The sequence below is a fragment of the Numenius arquata genome, chromosome 4 (genome assembly GCF_964106895.1).
Source record: "Numenius arquata chromosome 4, bNumArq3.hap1.1, whole genome shotgun sequence".
Taxonomy (NCBI): domain Eukaryota; kingdom Metazoa; phylum Chordata; class Aves; order Charadriiformes; family Scolopacidae; genus Numenius; species Numenius arquata.
In genome coordinates, this window is record NC_133579.1 from 33,158,812 (window position 1) to 33,180,277 (window position 21,466).

Genomic DNA, 21,466 nt, shown 5'->3' on the forward strand with positions numbered 1-21,466 from the left:
TTTTTCAATTTTTCCATCCCCAGAACTGGCAGGAGCAGGGACGAGCTGGGGCTTGGTCTGGAGCTGGCAGGGCGAAGTTGCGTGAGGCAATAAATTTAATGGCTGGCAGCTGACAGAGATAGGAGGTCTCACTCCGCCTCCCTCTTTCCCTGGCAGGGGTCTGCCCCCTTCCCTGTGCCCATCCGGGAGCCAGTTTAACTCGACAGACCCTGGGGAAGGGCTGATGGGGTAAGTTTGATGCCGGGTTAGTGAACACAGCTGGCTGACAGAGGTGCTGGGCAATACCAGAGCCCCCGGGAAGAGGAGGGGAGCGGGACTTCGTCCTTCACAAGTGCAAGTTGACAGGTAACTTCTCCCTCAATGGTGTTGGCCTGGATGGTAGATCTATCCGAGAACGGTTTCCCATGCCAGCTGTGTACATTGTACAGATACTAATGTTTCTTTGCAAAACCAGTGTCAAAAGGGGTAACGTACCTTATCTAAATCATACAGGACTCCCTGCAACAGAAAAGATGAAACTGTTGATTAATTTTGCACTTAACATCACCACGAGAAAGTAATGTTTGTCAGTCAATAGAAACCACAAACAAGCCCAGGGCTGGAAGGAAAGGGGAGCATCAATGCAAATTCCCTATATCCTGCTCCCACCCATGGCTGTTCCAGCACCTCGAGGAGGTTATTGCGCATCCGCATGATGAAAAAGTGTGACGCTTACCAGGCGTGAGTTTCTCTTCATGTCTTTTAACTGAGTAGTCAACTTATCCAGCTCTGTCTGGTGAACGTCCAGATACTCGCTGCGAACACAAACCAGAGAAGGGATGCGTGAGCCCTGCAGCACATACCAAGCTGGCTGCTGACCATCCTAAAAGAAAACCTGCACAACAAATGGCCTTCCTCATTGGATCCATTTTCAGACAAAAACTCATTTATACTGATCTGTCCTAAAAGCAGCTCCCTGCTGCCTTTTGGGGAATAAATAGGAGCCACTTATTTAGCTGTGTATAAGAGCTCGGTGTTCTCCTTACGTTGAACAACCAGTTTCAAGTAAACTAATCTGCTGCGTAGTTTACAGGATGCTGCCTTCCAATCACTGCTCTTGTATCCAGCTGGTAAAAGCCCTGTTATCATCTGGGATGTTATCTTAAGGGCAATACAAGCCTCTGATAGGACTCTAGGAAATTCAGAGGAAAAAGATGTGGGATTCCCAGCTTTTGGGAACTTTCCTACAACCATTTCACATCTTAAGTGTTACAATCTGGGCTCCAAGATACATATTTTCCTTTCCTATGATTAAGGATCCTTGTTCCTGTGACATGTTTCTCTAGGCTCTAAAATGTCACAGAAAGCTTCAATCAACAAGCAGGATAAAGGCTCTTACTCCAGGCCGCTCTTCAGAGCTCGGTAGACCTCTTCCATCCTCTTAGGCTGCGGCTCTTTGGGCGTGCTGCTGTTCTTATGGCCCAAATTATGCATTTTCTTCACCTTTGCTTGGGGCTTCTTAAGTGCAGAGGAATTTTCAATAAAGGAATTACACCTGCAAAATGAACATTAAAGAGGAGGAAAGCCCTATAAATCATAATGATCTCAAAGGAGAGTAGCATGAAGAAATCTTCTGATGTTATCTCTGCTAGCAGAAACGAATCTGCTTCTGTGCCTGCCAGTTAAAGGACCGCATTTGTTTATAGGTTAAGAGGTCTGAGTAGTCTGGGACACGTGCCGTCAGCTTTTGATGTGCCAGTTGCCTTGCCGAGATACGAATGCTGGTCTGGAAACACTGGGCTGAGTCTGAGGCTCATCAGACATTTCTCTGTCTTACACCATGCCTGCCCTGCCTCATGTGTCTCAGCCACAGCCATAAAGGGGCTGAGCTATGTCAAGGTGCTAAAGGCAAAAGGGAGCCCAGATAATCTCAGGTGTAAAGCCCTGGGGGGCTCCTAAGGAAGACTGAGTTCAGTTAAGAGTGAGTCTGGAGGACACCATCACGCTGCTGGTCTTGAGCACGGACCATAGGTAGCTCCGTATGGCAAAGGGAGGATAGTTGTGCTGCATATAGGTGCCTCTTTGGTGACTCTGCTGCAGGTTTGTCAGCATCTAACAACCATCACCGACTTGAGCTGATGATGGGAGGCAACCTTTTGCCTGCCTCCTCCCTGATTGCTAACTGGTGCTCTGGCACTCTGACACTTTACACAAGTTAAAATTACTTGTAAAGTAGCCCCTGGGGCCATCAGGGACTGTTTGACTTGGTAAGTGCCTGATTCAAAGCCCTAAATCCTAGCTAAATAGTGGTGCATGGAAAGGCTCAGCAGCCAAGCTCTGCCCTGTTTCCAGCAGGACATGAAGGCAGCCCCGCAAAGGAAACAGAGTTGTTCTGAATTCATAGCAGCGTGGCAATGAGAAAACTGTCTTTTGAGTAGCAACGGTCTTAAGTTGGGGGCGGTGGGAAATGTAGCCTGTTCCTGCACATTTCACATGTTGAAAAGATCACTGCATAAGTTAAATTAAAATGATTCTCTGAAATTCTCTCACAGCTCTGAGACATACGAGGAAGCCCTGCATTAATGGAGGAGAGGCAAACAGGCAGTCGGTAGCTGAGGCAAAGGGCAACAGTTTAATTATACGAACAATAGAAAGAGGAGATTTTAGCCTAGAAGATTTTCTTCTGTGATCAAGAGAGAAGGCAGTCCTCTCTCGCCTCTTTTCCACCTTCACCCTCCCTTAATGCCTGATTTGGATATTCCCCTTATAGAGCATGGCACTTGCCTGGAGCGTCTCTCTTGAAGCCCGCTGAAGCCAGCGAAGGACTGGCTTCTAATAATCCCATTAGGACCTCCCGGAGAGAATGAATGTGATCCTATTGACATGATTTCAGGGAGTCTGGAAGATATTCCTGAAAAAGAACAGAAAGCAGGTCAGTGACGATGGAAGGTAAGAGGCAGGTGGTGAGGCAGGAACTGCCTGGTATCCATCAGGCACAGTAAGGGGTAACTGAACCCCACAAGGGGCCACGAGCCAGGGCACAAATCTGTTTGCATTGCCAAACTGTCCTGCCTCAAAAATAAAATAGTCCTATTTTCACTTCTGACTTACCGTCCCAGGGTCTACTGAAAATGTGCTGGAGACACAAAGAGGATCTGGGTGTGGGACTAGAAACCAGATGCTTCAGCGTGCTAATCCCAATGCCATCCCCAATTTCTGCTTCTCCCCCAGCCCTGCTGTCCCCATCTGCTACATCGAGGTGTCTTGAGGGGCACTCGCCATCACCACAAAGTGCTATTACATATATTAAAATAAAACCAAGAGGGTTCATTCAGCATGAATCAAGTCCTGCAGTTCCCCTCTGAGCCTTGCTCATTCTCTCCATGGCTGTTCCTGCCTGGCTGCTGAGAAGGAAGTTGTGGTGGGTGTACGCGCAGCCACGGCATGTTGTGATGAGGGAGGGATGCTCTCCACCACCACAAGCTCCAGGCACAGTACGCTCTGCATTTCATGTGTCTGGGGGGGCCTCAGCACGCTGGGAGGAAGCCCTTGCTCTCTGCATGCTCATTTTCAACGACCAGCTCAGCATCTGCACCAAAGTAAGGTGATTTCAACCCACTCGCAAAGACATAGCAAACAAGTGCTGTGGTTCACATCTGCTCCATGAGCTTGCTGCTGCCATGAGGCTGCCATGAGGAGCTAGGGGTATGCCTCCTTTTTCCTTTCCTCCTTGATTCGCTGTTTTCCTTGTCTCGACCCCAGCACTTGCTGCCCTCGGCAGACAACAAAGCAGATTTTTCTGCTGCCTTGGTTTTGTGCTGCTCTGGTGAGGGGAAGGGCCTCACTGAACTCTCTGAGGAGCTTCATGACCAGCTGAGGCCCGGCATCAGGGCAGGGAGAGGGAAGGGAAGGGGGATGCTGGAGAAGAGGTCACTGGTCCTCAGGTGCTGCCAAGGACCAGCTCCTTCATCCCGCAGGACCCGTCCTCTCACCGCCTCCTTCCTTCCTGGGGTGCCAGCACGGCTGCTAACGCCCTTGCACTGTGAAACGGATTGAGAAACTAGGCCAGCTTAAAAATAACCTGACAAAAAATGAAAAAGGGATTTTTTTTATAATTTTTTTCCCATTTATTTTAAAAGCTGGACCTGGCACGCCCCATTCCCCCAGTTCCATTTTACTCCAGCAGCTGGGCTGAAGGTTGAGTTTGGTGCTGAGGCAGGACAGTGTGGCAGGGGTTGGAGCTGCCCACAGGTGACAGAGCTGATGCTCTGCAAAACCACGACCTATGGGGCCGAGGGAGTGACAGCAAGTCTAAACCCCACTCTCATCCCTGCAGAATCCTTATGAGGAACGATCATAGGCACCCAAAAAACTAGCCACTTCTGAAAGCCACAGATTTGCAATGTAAGCCTTCACAACTGAACGTATTTATTAAAGATAAACACCAGAACTATACGGTGCCTGCATGGCAAACACTCACTGGAGAAAGCAAATACATGGGGAAACGTTGTGTGCTGTCTAGTTATGTTTAATTTGTCACACCAAGCTGGGCAAATACTCTTTGAGGTGACATTAGGCATCATGGTAAGCCTACTGCTTCTCTGTGGAGAGCACTGCACTGCCTGAGGAGCTGCTTTGTCAGGAATATTTCTGCAAGAGCTCCACCAGAAATATTTCTCCTAGTCCAAGCATTGCTGGCACTACTGCTAACTGAAGTTTTCTTTGTTGCACAACCTAAAGGGTGCAAATCTTTCTGTTTCAGAAGTAAGAGCTGCCCCATGTGACTGGACAGCCCTCAGAGGTACCACCTGGGATGCAATTAAGGCCAGTTTTCTCCTCCACTGTGGCCAGCAGATAACAATGCTCCACTGTTCATGTCCCCAGCTGAGGCAGGACACAGCATGTCCAGCTCAGAGCCGTGCCAGCTTATCCACAGTGAGGATAAAACCTTGCGATAAAGAAGTTGCGCTCAGGCAGACCAGTGCTGTGAGCGCTCACGCTGGGCAGAAACCCATGGCTAGGAGAGATGGAGGAAAGGGAAAGAGTGGGAGCGGGAGAGGCTGGGGAGCAGCAACTCCTCAAAGGCTCAGGAGAAACTGCAGTGAGGACGCACCTTGGCTAACTTGCACAGGGGTAAACACACTCCAGCCACAGATACTTGATCCTTCAGTCAATGAGAGCCCAAATTTGGCCCTACACTCATCCCTAGCTCTCTAAGGCTCCCAGTACACCTCTGCAGGTCTGGGCTCTGCTCAGGCTTCCCGATACCCAGAACTTGGTAGAAGCCACTTTGCAGCCTCCAGGTCAAAGCTCGCATCCCTGGAGGTGGTACAGTGTCTATCCAGGCCAGCTGAAGTCTAACAGTCCAAACCCCACCGGGAACCAGCTCCTGCGAGGTAAATCAGAAACCACTCAATCATAGTACTCTGGGGAGCTGCACAGCAAGTTCCCCTTGGTTTTGCAAATAACCTTAAGACAGTTATGCTGCATGCTGTATGCTCCCATTTGCACCCAAGGATTCACATTAAAAGTTGGGTCCTGAGTGCCAAGGAGCAGAAAATCCCTTGCAAGTGTTCAGCACTTGCCCTGTTTGACAGGATGACTAACAGCTCCCCAGACAGCATCTGGAGAGCTATGAGGGTAGAAGGTAAACAACACTGACAGTCAGAGGAGATTTAACTGCATAAACATCAGCTGTTCCTCAGAAAATAAGGGGAATAAAACCAAACTTGAAGTTGGGTCCTAGTCATGACCACATTGACAAAAAAACGTAATTACTTTAGATTCAAAACTCTTGTCAAAACACTAACACCTTCCACTCAATGAATATCTTCTGTACTAATGTAAATGAAAGATGAATAGGTTTTGCTCCAAATAAAATCTTTGTGTCCATGTGTGATTGTGTACACACAGTGTTTAGGTTTTATTTTGCTTTGGGGGAACTTAAAAAAATAATAATTTTGGAAAGGAATTTATTGATTTATTTATTTTGCTCAAGCACTCATGACTTTGCAATGCTTTAGTAGCTAAGCCTTTCCTTAAGATACCAGAAGGAAGAGTGGAAGAAGTGCAATTGAAATGCAAATTGAAGACCTGCCTGGAGCTACTTCTGCTTTTCTTTTGCATAAAATGGTCAGAAATCAGAGCCCAGATAGGCTTGTGCTCTCTATATATATTAAATGTAATCCTGGTGATTGATGTATGTTTAATTTCTGTACTGAAGAAAACTGTGATAAAAGGAGGTAACAGAGTCAGAACTGATGAAATCTCCCAGTTCAGTCACTTTTCAGTTTGTCAGGTTAGAGGTTGACCCTATTGTACAAACACAATCTGTTCCTAAGATTTAAACTTTTATTGCTGACATCTCAGATATTTCCAACTGACCTCACAAAATCGCACTGACTCTGCCTAGCAGCAGCACCCCCTTAGCCCAGATTCACACAGACAGTGGTTGCATACAGGCACCACGTCGATGGATTATTTATGGTACCTACATCTAGCAAATACACTTTGAGTGATGAGTATTCACCACAATGTTGTAATATGCTTTGTAGAGGGGGATTTATTTTCCTGTCTCTTGAACCATTCACAGGCCTCTGGGCTATCGACTAAACAAACCTACCCCTGCATTTCATAATACAGTTGTGTTCTGATTATACACATAGATGTAGTCACTAGTGTAATTTCAATAAGGCTCAGCCCACAAGGACTTACCCAGATCTCTTGTTGACCTGACCAGTATCCCTGTAGATGAACACTACCAAGGGGATTTTGGTGCTACTACAATGCAGTGACCAAGTCTCTAAGCCCGCATTTAGTAGTTACCTGATATAATGCTACTGTCTTCTAGATACGGTATAAATTTTGCTCTCAATATAAGGCATATTGCACATTTAAATGATATTAAATGCTTTTGAGATTCTAGAGATCCACCTCAGCAATGGATACAATGAGTATACTTACACTTTTAAAACTATATAGCTAATGAACCACTGATGTTTCATTTTAAATAGTCACCAGTCTGCTTACTGCTAATTTAAGCATGTGCTGTGTAGGGGCATAATTAATATAATTAGTATTGCCCATGCTAAGTGCATGGTAGATGAATGATGAGCCCATCAGCAGAGTCAAGGGATAAGGTGAAATTCTATCAGTACTCTTTCACTGACAGCTTGCAGCAGGGAACGGCAGATAATTGATGATGTCTCTGTCCTCGGGGAAATAGAAGTCCCCTCTCCCAGCTCTCCTTTCAGTCTGGAAACAGGAAAACAGCTGAGCCTGAGATAATGAGAAGGGAAGGGACTGTTGAGCCCATGATTTCCACAGGCTGTCCCCTCTTCATCACTCTCAGCATGGACCTCCACCTCCCATAATGCTGAAATATTTGATAAACTGTGTGGAATTCAATCCAAGCTAAGAGAGGCGAAATTCAGTCAGAAACACATTTGCTAAATCTAAACTGTTTTTCACACAGTCCCTTTTTGTTTGTTTTTTCCCCATGACCGATCTGGAGGCGATATTTTTTGTTCGCCACCTGATGAAGGGAAGTTGTTTTTGCTACACGTGTGCTAGCAACCATGTAAAGCTGCAATAAATGTGCCAGTGGTGATGGTGCCCTTGATTCCTCCTGTTCTCTCCTTGTTGCAGCTACAGTTATGGCTTTGGGCCTAGGGTTTGCTGCCGGGTGTTAGGGAGCCATCTGCAGCTGAGGGTTCATGGAATAGGGGCTTTGAGGACGCTTTGGGATTATGTATAATCCTTGACTAAATGAGAATGGGGGGTAGGACTCAATGACTGAAGGGACTCTTGATAATCCTTCGTTCCTATCTTATTTTTTTGTGTGACGCATGTTTCAAGGCCCATTCTGGATCTAAGGAGCTGCAATCCCTATAGTGAGATGGTCTGTAAGCTGTTGCCTTTGCTGGTCTGCAGGCTGCTCATTAAAATTTGTTGATAATTATTTAGGTTAAGGTAAGATGTCGTGGCCCACTAAGCTGATGCAAGTGGACTGCTACAGAAGTCAACTGACCCTGTTTTGCAGGCTAGGAACATTTCCAATGTCCAACAAATGAACTGGTATATTCTTGAATAATAAAAGAAGTGAATACGTTCCTCTATGTCAAGGTCTATGTTCTGCTTATCAGACTAGCTGGCCAGCTTACAAAGGTAAAAAATTTTAATTGCAGTAAGATCCTATTTAGCAGCGTGCATCTCCAAAAGAATAAATCCAATAAGGGCAGAAATTGATTATACCATAGAAGTCATGTCCTCCTCCCAGACAGCCAATTCTTTCTGCTTTGCCCTCATAAACCCAAAGAGCACAATTCAATTCTAAACTTAGACAGGCTCAGTTCAATGCTAAGCTCATTCAGTACACCTTCAGCTGGTGTCGCTTCCTTTTGTAGCCTAAAGTCCAGTCATTTTTAATATTCATTTTCCAACTTCTTCCTTCTCACTTAATTGAATCACCCTGGCAATAGGAGGCCAGCATGGCCAGTAGCCCAAATAACCACCTGGAATTTATGGTTTCCACGTTCCCTAGACTCCTAGAAGGCACAGAGGTATGCAACTTGGATGGTAATGTAGACATTCTTCCACGTGGTTTTTTAATATAAAAATTTGACAATAACATATGGCTAAGAGCACTCAAGAGCATTATAAAAACTTTCACAAGAAATTTAATTCTTTCATATGAGTTTTTACACTTTTAGGACAAAAACTCTTAGGCATTAGTGCACAAGCTCATAACTACTGAATTTGCCAGGAACATTTCTGTGAGATGGAATCTCCTGGAAGCCCCTGTAGAAAGGTGTCCTCTGTTGGCCACTGGATTACATGAATTAAGACTTTCATGGCACATCTTATGCTCCCAGTGATTTGGCTGCTATTTCCCTGTGCAGAGTACCATTTGCCAGAGTAGTACAGACATGTGAGATCCATCTGAAGAACTATTCTTGGTTGCCAGAACAAAATCATGTGCATTTGTTCCATCAAAGTCCAAGGCTATGAGATATTCCTAAATAGCAGCATATGGCTATACTGACAAGCACAATTCCCAAACCTACATCAGCCGGTGAAAGGCCAGCAGATCTGTGAGCTTCAAACATTAATTTTAGCACACAGAAAAAGAGCCACGTGGGCTTACCAGCATGACTGTGGACAGCAGTATTGCACACAGAAAGAGCTGCAGCTGAGATGGCTCCCTCTCCTTCAAATGGGAAATATGGGAGCACTTGGGTCACTCTTGGGTGGCCATCAAAGCTATTGGTAGCCACGTATTCCTGCCCCAGCACAAGGAGGCAAACTTCTGCTCCTTCACTTGCAGCAATAAGAATCTTAGTTTAACCCACTGGAGCTCATCTTGCCCCCACTGGCAGCTTGAGGTGGGTCTCATCCCCCAGCATGGACATCCAAGCCTCACCTCTTGTGCTGCCAACTACCCAGCGGGACCTCTCTGAAGGCTTGTACTCACTTTTCACTGACAGCTTTATCTGCGTTAGTGATGCCTGCAGTGATTCTTTCTTTTATTAGTTGTATTTCAATGCCTTCAGTTTGGGTGGATTCAGTTTTTACAATGCACAAAGAAGTGTTTATGTAACTCATGCATCTTTTATAGCTCTACTTAAGCCCATAGCTGGGAGCTTTACTTTGTCATGCAGAAATCCCTGCAAGCGAGTACAAGCCACCATTACCTGTTTCTAATAAATGAAAACATTAGCTTTGGGTACTTCAGTACCAAATTTCAGCTTTTGTTTCCAATAATATTTGTCCCAAGACTTGATACTAATAGCAAGACTTTTACTTTATGGTCTCATTTCCATAAGAACATTTTTTATGTTGTATGTAAGGACATTTTCAGCTCAAATACTACAGTATTTGCTAGCTCATCACTAGACACCCTGAGCAGAAACACAAGTTGTCTACCATCTGGAATAGCTCATGCTGTTTGTTCTGCTCCTCCTACCCAAATCGGATGAAGTACATAAACCAAAAAAGCAATAATAATAGTAAGAAGAAAGCTAACAGTCCAGGTCAACAGCAGAAGAGTAAAGAATCTGTGGCTAAAGAATCTGTGAATCTGTGGTAAATGTATAGGACTTGACACTTGATGCTCCCACAGCAGTATAGCTCCATGAATTCAGTAAGTAGTGGTCATCCTTCACACCAGTCTAGGTGCCAAAGTCAAAGTGGGGACTTTTAATTTCATATTTTATTTTTACTGTAAAACGTGCCTTTGGCTCTAACTCTCATCGCCTCACTAGCACAGAAATGCTGACTGATGGTGGCTAAGGCAAAGCAGCACCCCTTCTGCCTTGTATCACAATGAGTTTTCTTCCTTCCCTTTTCGTAGCTACTTTTTTTCACCACAGCTCTTGGTACATGCCCCATTTCCACGGCTGGGGAGTCACAAACTGCCCTTTCCTTTGATTAACCTCCCCTTGGAGAAACACCGACAGCACCGCTCCTTATCCTTGGTACCGCACGTGCTGAAAACATAAGGAGAGGGAAATGCAAATTGAGTTATTTCGCTGTAATAAACCCGAGGAAAATAAATTTGATCCTAAATGGCTCCTGTGCACAACAGATGGGTTCGTGGTAGCTGACCTCATTTTTCGCAGCTCCAACATTTGTTCGGCGCTGGCAGCTGGAGTGAGCGTGCGCAGGAGCCCCGGGTGATGCCCTCCCTGATGCCCTTCCCTCACGGCAGCAGTAGGAACACAGAGCAACCATATTCAGCTGGCGTTCATGGAGATAAGCAAGATTTGGTCTGTAACAGTACGTATGAGTGTGACTGAGGGATCAGAATCCGGCCGACTAATTGGATTTGACGTTCATTCATTTCAAACCCACCCCGGTATGCAGAATTATCTTTGATTAGAAGTCAACTCCAATTCTACTCATCATTGATTGTTCTTTATGTCAATTAAAGATTTAATTAAAAACAAAGCCACCCTGCCATTCAAGTGCCGGCAAATAATCTAAAGAAAAAGCATTTCTGAAAATCAACTGAGAACAATCTTCTCACGCTTCAAACCCACCTTGCACCAAATCCGTAACAGGGGTTCAGCGTGAGTGACCTGCACAGGTGATGGATCACCCTGTCATTTCGGCAGCACGACGCAGTAGTAAAGGTGGAAGGCTTTGCGCTGCTCTGTTATCTATCCCTACTTTAGGACAAAAACTACAAGGAGCAATCTTGTAAGAAGTAGTAAGACTAGCAGGATGCAAAACGGGCTGTGGGAATGGCTCTTTCTAGCAGCAGCCTGGCTACTTCTCTACCTCTTTCGGCGTATGCCACCAAACACTGCCCAGTTGGCCACACGCATTGGGTGGGATTTCAATTTCTCCGCTCTGATCACAAAAAGTAACCTATGGAGCACTGTTGAAGCCTTAGCAGTAAGGGGGTCCTCGGAAACCACGCATGGTGCTGGTGGTCTCTCTTGTCCCTTACTGACCAACAGTAACATTTGGACAAGCCCATGAGTAAGATCTGAGAACAAATTGGGTAAGTCAGCCCAGATGTCAACAGACGCAACTCCAGTGGGAGTCATTTGGCAAAATCCATGATGACTCTTGAGCAGTGACCTAAATTGGTGTGTCAAGTGTAAGCAGTAGAGTGGCTTCACTTTCTCAGACTGTGTAAGCAGTGAACATAAAATCCTTCTCACTGGCAGCAGAGAAAAGCAATGACCCAGCAGTGTTTAATATAAAATCATCCTTCAGAGCACTGCGTTCTTTTATGATTTTGCACGAGTATTTCTGCTGTTTACAACCCTCATTTTATGCAGACGGTGGCAGCAGCACAGGCAAGGACAGCAAGAGGAGGCTACTGCTCTTTGCATCTGGAGGAAAGTAAATGCACCAAGTAAACACATGTAGGATGACTTAGGTAACCAGTGAGCTGCTCTAGAGATTATTTGTTTTGCTTCAGCCGAGACAGACCAACCATAGCTGTACTTGGTATCCACTCCAGGTACGCTCTAATATAAGCAAGAGTGAGCTAAATTAAACAAATAGGATAGGCTTTTCATCCCTGAAAGGAAAGTAAAACACCATTGTTGTCAAATCCTTTCAGTCGCTAATGAGATACAAACGCCATGCTGCTCCTCTTTAAATAGGTGGGATTAGGGTGATTTAAAATGCCTTGGATGTTTATATGATTGTTCTATTTCAAGGGTTGTCTTAATGGCACATCGATCACTAAAATATTGTTGAAGATACATCGCTACATGTTTTAGGACAGAAGATCTTTGAAGCTGGATGTTCTTGTCCCAGATACGAGCAATGGATTTATTTAATCTTTGCGACACTTCACAAGTGTGGCCATTTCAAGAGCATTGCCATAAAAGTCCAGTGCTACTTCATTTATATTTGGCTATAGCATGTGTCTGAAGCTCTCTTTTAGTATATCAAGTAGTCAAATACTGTCCATGCACAGCCAAGAGAGGTGGTGTGCTCTGATGTAACCCCTGTCTCTCAGCTTCAGTTCATTTAAATTCAAAACTTTAATCTTGTGCTAGAGAAGATCTTACTTATATGACTTTTAGAACTTTAAATAAAAGTTATGGCAGAGGATACTATTATTCTGGGTAAAGCATTTTAATCTATAAAAACTCCCAAAGGTATAGGAGACAACAGTGCATATCTAGTACCACCAAACAGCCTAAACTTCCCTCAAACCACCACCATCTTCTCTAGCCAGGATCATTAAAAGAGCTGTAAAAATCAGCTGAAAGAGATTTAATGCAGGACAAAGGGGTGAGGGGAATCTGTGCTAGTTAGTCCCTCTTGGAAAAGCTTGTGTTAATGACCCTGGTACCGGAGAAGAGATCTGACAACCAACGCGGCAGCTGAGCAAAACCAGGAAGGTGATTGCTATGTGGGGCTGCCAGAAGGTACAGGTATCCCAGCTCCCTGTCCCACCTTGCTGTTTTTTGCAGGTCCAGGGAGGTGATTCTGCCCCTCTACTCCACTCTGGTGAGACCCCACCTGCAGTACTGCATCCAGCTCTGGAGTCCTCAGCACAGGAAAGACATGGACCCGCTGGAGTGGGTCCAGAGGAGGGACACAAGAACAGCCAGAGGGCTGGAGCACCTCTCCTATGAGGACAGGCTGAGACAGTTGGGTTTTTTCAGCCTGGAGAAGACAAGGCTCCAGGGAGACCCAATTGTGGCCTTTCAGTATTTAAAGGCAGCCTACAGGACAGATGGGGACAGACTTTTTAGCAGGGCCTGTTGCAAAGGGGTAATGGTTTTAAACTAAAAGAGGATAGATTCAGACTAGATATAAGGAAAAAATTTTTTACAATGAGGGTGGTGAAACAGTGGAACAGGTTGCTCGGAGAGGTGGTAGATGCCCCATTTCTGGAAACATTCAAGGTCAGGTTGCCTGATCTAGTCGAAGATGTCCCTGCTCATTGCTGGGGGGTTGGTCTCGATGACCTTTAAAGGCCCCTTCCAATCCAAACTATTCTATGATTCTAAGTTTCTCAGTATAGAAAAGCTGTTCCCTCTTAAATCTGGAAGGGCTTTCTGCTCCTTGAGGCAAAGGAGGTTACACTGTTTGAGCAATTGCTGGCACAGATTTGGCTTGGGACAATTAGTACTCTCCCACACAACTACTGGGCATGGTTCAGGAATGGTCAAGGCATGGGTCAAGGACCATTCCCAAAGCAGTCTTCATGTGCTTCCCTCTTTTGGAGGACAGTGAAATTTAATGCCACAGGCTGGTCTGTGCCTGTTGCCTTTAGTGCCTGAGAACAATCCCAAATGCCCGTAGTCTGTCACAGACACAGCCAATGCAAACCTGATGAAACCCTTCAATATATGGTAAGTAGATCTAGTCAGGTTAAATTGGTAAATTTAATCTGTAGTGAACATTAAAAAAGAAATCTGGAGTTTAAAACGTCATACGCTCCAGCCATGCTATAGGATTAGTTACCATTTGAGTCTTTTAGATACAGAGACATTAAGGATAAACCGAGCATGGATTAAGCAGATCTGACAGCGTTTATTGTTGCTGAACTACAAGGTAATTATCTTGCGTAACTTTTCATTGCACAAATTAAGGCTGCACGCATCTCGGCACAGCCCTGCTTTTCCACAGTCTGCCATTTAAAAGAAAAACCCACCGGGGCCATCACAGGCTAACGAACAGCTTATAGGACTGACCCCGCAGTTTGTCCTCCACTGCCCTCCCACTCTTTTCTCCTTTTCTTCTCGGTTGAGGTTCCTGCATTTTCCAATTCACATAATAGTAATGGACCGTCTTTCTGGGTATAGCAAAAGGAGGATATAATGGTTTCATATGATGATGGAAAACTATTTTGTCCTTTTGCCAAGGGAAGCAATTGTCTTCCTCACCTGGTGGCAGAACAACTTGCCCGCAAGAAATACAGTGGCTGGAAAAATCATGCATGCAGCGTTTGGCTTCTGCTCACATAGGAGCTGTTACACTGGATCCACCAGTGCCGGCTTCTCTACCGGGAAGAAGGAGGATTATTTTCTTTTTAAGGCTAGAACCAGGAAAGAATGGGGAAAAAGCAACCCCTTGTTGGATAATTGCAGATGAAAAGCCATCTAACCTTCAGGGAGCTTCCGCTTTCAGCATACGGCACGGAAATCAAATATATTGCAAGCACTTGCAGCCCAGCACCTGTGTGCATGGAAACAAGGCTTTGTGGTCCAGCTGCCATCTGGGGAGATGACGGCAACATCTCCCTCTAATTTCAAAGAAACCAAAACCTTGGTATATGCAGGCAGCATTTTAAGCTGATTACTCTCTAGCCTCAGCTGAAGTCTTAGCATTTTTAATATGGCTTTGGTTTGGTTTTGTGTCGCGCAGATGACTTTGTGAGAATTTCCAGCTCTTGGTTTTATTAACCTGAACATCTAATAAACTAAACATTCATCTCCCTTTACTTTAGCGGGCGTCTATTCTTATTAATAAGATTTCGTGTATCTCTAGGTAGATGTGGCCTGCGAGTGTTACGCTGAATTCAGGAAAATGCCTCATGGTTCAAAGAGCACCTCACAGCAAATTGCTGCCCATCCCACAATCATCCCTGTGCAAAACCCCAAGTCCTTCTTTGAACTAACGAAGTGGTATTTTGCAGATGTACTGAATGAGACAAGGAAAGGACAGTCAGTCACGCAGGACTTGACACATTATACACTTAATTGAGCAGTGGCATATTTTCAACAGCTCAACAGCACCATCACCCACAGACGTGCCTGTATGGTTGGGAAAGTGCACTGGGATAGCTGTTGCTACCATAATCCAGTGATGCTCTCAGGGAGGAGGGGAGAAAAAGGTGTCTCCGTACCTGGGGAGACCCCCCGGCGACAGACTACTTGTGGGGATGTTATTGCACAAAGCGGTACCATGCGTCCCTACTTCTGTTCCACAGCTAAAGTTCTAAAACCAAATATTTTTAAATTCAATACCAACGGGGGACGTCAAGTTGCGTAGTTATGGAAAAGGCCCTTTCCCTCATGTTGTACGATTAGAAAACGCCCATTGGACTTTGAACACAGAACTACATCGACCATCCCACCTGCCTGCCTCAGGCAGTACCATGGGCCAGGGCCACCATCTCAGCCCCCTCAAGCATTAGCTCCTCTCCCCAAGACTTCTGAGGCATCTTAAAGGGGTGCATTCACTACAAACCATATTTTTCCTTTGTTTTGCATCATTCTAGCAGATGTAAGATAAATTTGACAAAGAGGAAGGACACCTCAGTGAGGGACACATAGAGCTGTTTCGGCTGCTCAGACAGCGAGATGATAATTTGGGGGAAGAGAAAGGAAGCTGCGGTGCTCAACCCTGTCCTGGCTGTTGAAACACAAACCTCCTGCAGCTATTTGCAGGTGCTTATTTGCCTGTCTGTCTCCAACAGATTTCACTGTAAATGAGTTCCTTCCTTTGGTCATCTCAAATAGAAAGGTTTAATTAGTAATAAATAGGGTCAGTCTAGCCTGGTCTTTTGTAGGCATGAAGGCACAAGCTAAAACCAGAACCTCAGTGACAAGATAGATTTTCGCTGCCACAACTGCTTTTCGGAGTTGATGGATGGCTTGAAGTTTTCTTGTTGGTGATGTTTTCAGGAAAAAAATCAAGTCTGACAAATCTCTGTGTGTTGCAGCTAAATGTTATTTTTGAATTAAAATAAAATAAAATAAAAGGTTTCTTGCAGAAGGGATTATTTGAAACAGACTTGGTGTCATTGAAGGGTTACCAGCAGGCTGCCTGACCTGGGAAGCTCTAGCTGCTGCAGCTAATCGGGCTGTGTGAGGGCCGGGAGAGAGGGCAGGCTGTGAGCAGTGGGACAGCAGTAATGAGGTGGCTGGCTCTGCCAGCCAAGGTCAGCTTACTGGAGGCATCAGAGACCGGAGAGCTTCTGATGCTTTAAAAGGGCTGGAAGATAAAATGTATTATTGTGACTACTTCATGTACTGCGCTGGTTCCAGGGAACTGTCAGCTCCAATTTGTTCCTCCCATTGAAAAGAAGAAAGATGCTCACATACTTCTGTGCTAATCCCTCATTTCTTTTGTGCTAGTTGGGGGGTAAAAATTACAGGATACCCTTGTAACAGAAAAACACAGCAGAAAAAGACAAGTTTAGCAAAAAAAACCCGGTTAGTTCTTGCGTCATGCTTAGAGGACTCACTTATTGAGGCCACCGGGTACAGAGCCTGGATGCAAAGACCAAGACAAGGTCTGTGCTGGAAGCTGCCAAAAAGCAACTTAAGAGGACCAAGGAACCTGCCCTTCTCCATGCCTTCCAGTGAGCAGGGCAGCACGAACTGGGACCTGCTTTTTGATCACAGCTGGAATGCAGCCGGTTCCTGGAGCCTTGCTGCTGCTTCCTAATTAACTTGGACCTGATCAAAGAAGAGGGTCCTCTTTCTTCCCAATAGCACCAGACCCAGCCGCAAAGATACTTCCAAGTTAGAGCTGGAAAGCTCAGTTCAGGGGATTGAATCCAAATGTCTCGGATGCAAGGCCTGTAGCGATAGGACAAGGGGTAACAGTTTTAAACTAAAAGGTTAGATACAGCCTAGATAGGAGGAAGACATTTTTTACAGTGAGAGTGGTGAGACACTGGAACGGGTTGCCCAGAGAGGTGGTAGACGCCCCATCCCTGGAAACCTTCAAGATCAGGTCGGACGGGTCTCTGAGCAACCTGATCCAGTTGAAGATGCCCCTCTTCATCTCTTGGACTAGATGACCTTTAAACGTCCCTTCCAACCCAAATCATTCTATGATTCTATGAAAGTTGAGATAAAACTACTGCCCACTTGCAATGAAACAAGAGCATGAGGTTCTCCAGGGAGCAAACAACCAGTGCTTGCCCACAGGAGGATGCTCAACCAGGTTTTGGTGTGGCAGCTGTCTCTAGGTTGCCAAATGGGAGTAAAACCAGCACCGGGAGAGGATTACCTGATACCCACTGCTTTCTTGCCTCTTGAAATACCTGCCTGAAGCATCAGCTAGAGCATCAGCTTTGTGAGACAGAAGCAAGAGTGAGCCAGCCCCAACCCAGCCCACCCAGGCTGGGGTGAGCGAGGACAAGAGCAGCATTTTCACCGAGGAGCAGACATAAAGCTGCTGGGCAGCTGTGGCCAGGAAAATACGCAGTTTCTGCTTTGATTTGGGGTATGCAGGCAAGGACGGTCATGGGGCTCAAGGCGAGCTGGCTGGCCAGCCTCAGCTAAGCCATTTCTGACATTAGGCAGAGATATATAATATGATCCGGTTTATTGCATCCAGCATTGGCTCCCACTGCTGCTCTCCTCCCAGCCCTCTCACGGGGAGTTGGCAAAGCCCATCCCACCATTCCTCCTCTGGCCGCCTGGCTCTCTACGCACAGACTGCCCTCCTGCCTTGCTCTGGTAAAGCTAAATTGTCTGAAAGACAGTGAGGGAAATGAAGATGTTGGCGACTCAGCTACACAAGGAAATTAAATTCTAGTTTAAATTCTGCTGCAAATCCAAAGTGGAGCCACCACGGTTTGTGGAGTTCCCCCTGGGCAAAATTACTTGTGGTGTCAAAAGATTTTAAATTTGATTTTCAGTTCAGAGTGAGCCCAATTCTGTCTCTCTGCCTTCTAAAAGGGCAAGCAGATCTTGGAGTCACTGACACAATCTATGCAAAACTGGGGGGTGGGGAAGGGAGTGGAATCTAGTCGGTGTGTGCTCTTGCTCATTATTGGTTTTAAAATCTCTTACTGAGAAATGTCTTTAACACACACACACCCCCCACCAGAAGAGCAGTGAGCACTACAAATTGAGTGAACAAAACAGTGGCCTCTGAGCTCCTGGTAAGTGGGAAAATAAGGAGGTTTCTTAATGTTTTGTTAATAGAGTCATCCAGGAACCACATAGCTTGGAATGCGACAGGTCCCTGTCTGATATTAATTCATCTCCTGGTCCTCACTAACAAGCCCATGCCAGGAGTATCTGTTCAGGCATCACTCTCCTCACTTCCTTCCCTGTCTGCTTTTGGCTGATGCTCTGTGCTGGTTGGAACGGTCACAGACACAAGCCCCCTATCTCCCCCCAGCCTGCCGCTTAGCTTGACTGATGAAAACTACCCCAGTAAGTGGGCTGTCCGTGAGCAGCTTGTCACTGCCACATGTAGAGCCTGAGGAAAAGAAAACAAAAAAAAAAAAAGAAAAAATCAGACCAGCCAGACCTTTTTTGGAAAAAGCCAGTGCTGTCTTTAGTACTCACTCCTGCTTTTTCCCAGTGGGGAAGCAAGGCGGCTTCCCCCAGAACTGGACCTTTCCCAGCAGCATGCTTTGTCTGGAAGTTACCTGTCTGCTTGCTCAGGTTTAAAAATATCAAAGAGTGAAAGGTAACCCTGTGTGGCGTGTGAATGTGCTGTTGTGAGTTTTGAGGCTGTGCTTTGTGCCGCTCTTACCCTGAGTATTTGTTCTGTGATACAGGTGAATAAAACGGTCACGTGCCTTGAGACCACAGGGAGGTAAAGGAACCTTCTTGCTTCGGGATGCTCCTTCACAAACCACAGACTTCTCCCCTTACACATTGCCAAGCGTTTAAGAAATACTGATTCCGCTACAGAAAAACCTCTGAGATATAACAGTATTGTCATTCTAGAGAGGAGTAGAGACACAGAAAAGCTAACTGCTCTGTTCCTTAGGCAAGATCCTGGAAAGAAATTCAACCTGTTGCTTCTTAAAATGAAAAACAAAGAAACAAAAAAAAAAAATCCCAAACCCAAAGCCCACACCCTGTCGAGGAAGTGCTGCTTAGATGTCTAAAGTCAAACCAGCATCAGGTTATGGATGCTGGGATTTTAAAAGTCCCCATTACACACATGTTTAACTGCATTTGCAGCAGCACAGACACCATCTTAAGTGACTGTCCCAGTGATTTAGTTACCGTCTGAGAAAATGCTGAATTTACAGAAGATAGATTTTGTTGCCTTTAGACTCCCACTGTGTAATATATACCCATCCATACTTACTTAAGTGGGGAGCAATCAATCATGTTTGCCCATTATGGTTATAAAGCAGAGCTTCTAACCCATCCCAGTGGATACCTTCCTCAAATGTGGCCATAATAAATCAGATGCCATTCTGTCTCTTCCCGGTGCATGAAGATCTCAGAGATGGCTGGGCAGTGAGGACAGAAATCTTCTAGGAAAGACACCTTCCTCTCGCCTCCTTCCTCAAGTCCCCCTTTTGGGTATGCTCCCACTTTTTGTTTGTTCAAAAGGAGTGGGATGCTTGTGAAATCTAATTAGCCGCTGGAGAAGATGAAGATAATGTTTCTGTTTGGGAGTGTGCTCCCTGCCCCGGGCTCCAGCTGCGTGACAGCAGCTCAAACACAGTAATTAAGATGAGCGTGGCAGAATGCACGGCCAGATTAATGAATGCAGAAATTATGCTGAAAATAAATTCAGCTCTTCCCAGCGAGATGGATGAAAGAGTGCAAAGGCAGAATGGCCACACGCGCACAAAGGCACACACACACACAGACAGTTTCCAGAAAGCTTTTTGAAACTTTGAATGAGAGAGAGCAAAATGCACAGTTAACACAGCAATAGAATGATCAGTCATAGGATTCGGGTGACCTTTTGTAACCAGGGCATTCAAAGGTAAACTGAAGTGCAATGCCAGTGTGTAATATGTTTGCATCAGTCCCTGGGAGTGAGCCAGAGACTGAAAGGAAAACTTAAGAGGGTCTAAGCTTTCCTCCAACCAGTAATACCATAAAAACCCACTGGAAATAGAAAGACAAGACCTAAGGAAACTCTGAGATATTTTTTTTTTTTATGGAAACAAGGCTAAGCACTTCCACGCGCTCAGAGAAAACATTAAACCAGTTCCCCCGCACAGATTCCTCAGCGAACACCCACAACCAAGTTTTTCTTCACATTCCCAGCCTAAAACCATACACAAGAAGCCCCACAGAAACCCCTTTTCCCCCCTCAAAAAACCTCTCTCCGCCTAAACCCCGGGGCCGGTGGGGCGCTGGACGGGAGCCGACCCCTCCAGCCCTCGGGGCTCAGCTCGGCCACGTCCCGCCTGGGGAACAGGATCCCCCTTCACCTTCCTCCCGCTTCCCACGCAGGTTTCTGCCCATCCACCCACTCACCCGTGCCCGGCCGGGTACCTGTCGCTGCCGGCGGGGCCACCCGCGCCCGCCGCGGCTCACAGCCCGCCCCGGCGCGCTGGTCCTCCGCCGCCGCCCAGCGCTCCTCGGGCACCGCCGAGCCCCATCCCCGGCGGCAGCGCCCGCAGCCGCAACACTAAACACAGCTAAGAATAATTTTTAAAAAAAATTTTTTTTTAAAAAATTAAAATAAAAAGGAGGAGGAGGAGGAGGAGAGGAGGCAGCCCATCTCCGCTCGCAGCGCACCGCCGCTCTGGCAGCGAGCGCTGCCGCTGCCGGCTTTTCCTTACGGAGCTGCGGGAGGCAGGAGGAGGAGGCGGAGGCGGAGGCGGAGGAGGAGGAGGTGCTGCTGCGCGGTCGCGGCCCGCCCCCGCGGGCAGTGCGGAGGGGTGCGGAGCCCTCCGTGGGCTCCCCCCAGCTCGCCCCGATGATGGCTCCGCACCTTTTTTGGGAGCGGCAGCGGCGGCGGGGCTCTTCCCTTTTTCCATTCGGCGCTTGTTGCCTGTCGGGCGGTTTGGCTAAAGGATGGGACATCCGCAAAACGCCCCTGATCGGTCCCACGGGGAATGGTGCCGGGAACGGGCCGCCGCCGCTCCCCTTCCCCCCGTGGCCGGTGGGCTACTCCCTGTAGCCTCCGCCGCCTTCAGTTGCGTGTGCGAGAGCAGGCTCTGAATTTGGGTACTGGGAGGGCTGAAGACAGCAGTTAGAAGTCAATAGGAATGACAGAACATTGCAATGAATGGAGCTTACTTTTTTTCCTCTGAGCATCTTTCCTGTATTACCCTGAGAAAGATAAAAAGGCAGGAATGCCATATTTTCCCCAGAGACTGTGGGGTAATTTCTTC

The 21,466-nt window shown here is 46.4% G+C and overlaps 1 protein-coding gene across 2 annotated transcripts in view; it reads right to left on the minus strand.

The window, feature by feature from the left end:
* Positions 1–21,466, minus strand: part of RIPOR2 (RHO family interacting cell polarization regulator 2) — a 70,754-nt gene that overhangs the window by 33,320 nt on the left and 15,968 nt on the right. The window contains exons 2-5 of one of the 2 annotated variants that reach the window (XM_074146372.1): positions 2,764–2,890; positions 1,379–1,534; positions 716–794; positions 475–498 (exon numbers count right to left, since the gene is read on the minus strand). In XM_074146372.1, the coding sequence (XP_074002473.1) occupies positions 475–498; positions 716–794; positions 1,379–1,534; positions 2,764–2,890 (386 nt within the window). Of the gene's footprint in view, positions 1–474; positions 499–715; positions 795–1,378; positions 1,535–2,763; positions 2,891–21,466 lie in introns of those variants that run through there. The other variant, XM_074146373.1, reaches the window with a different exon arrangement.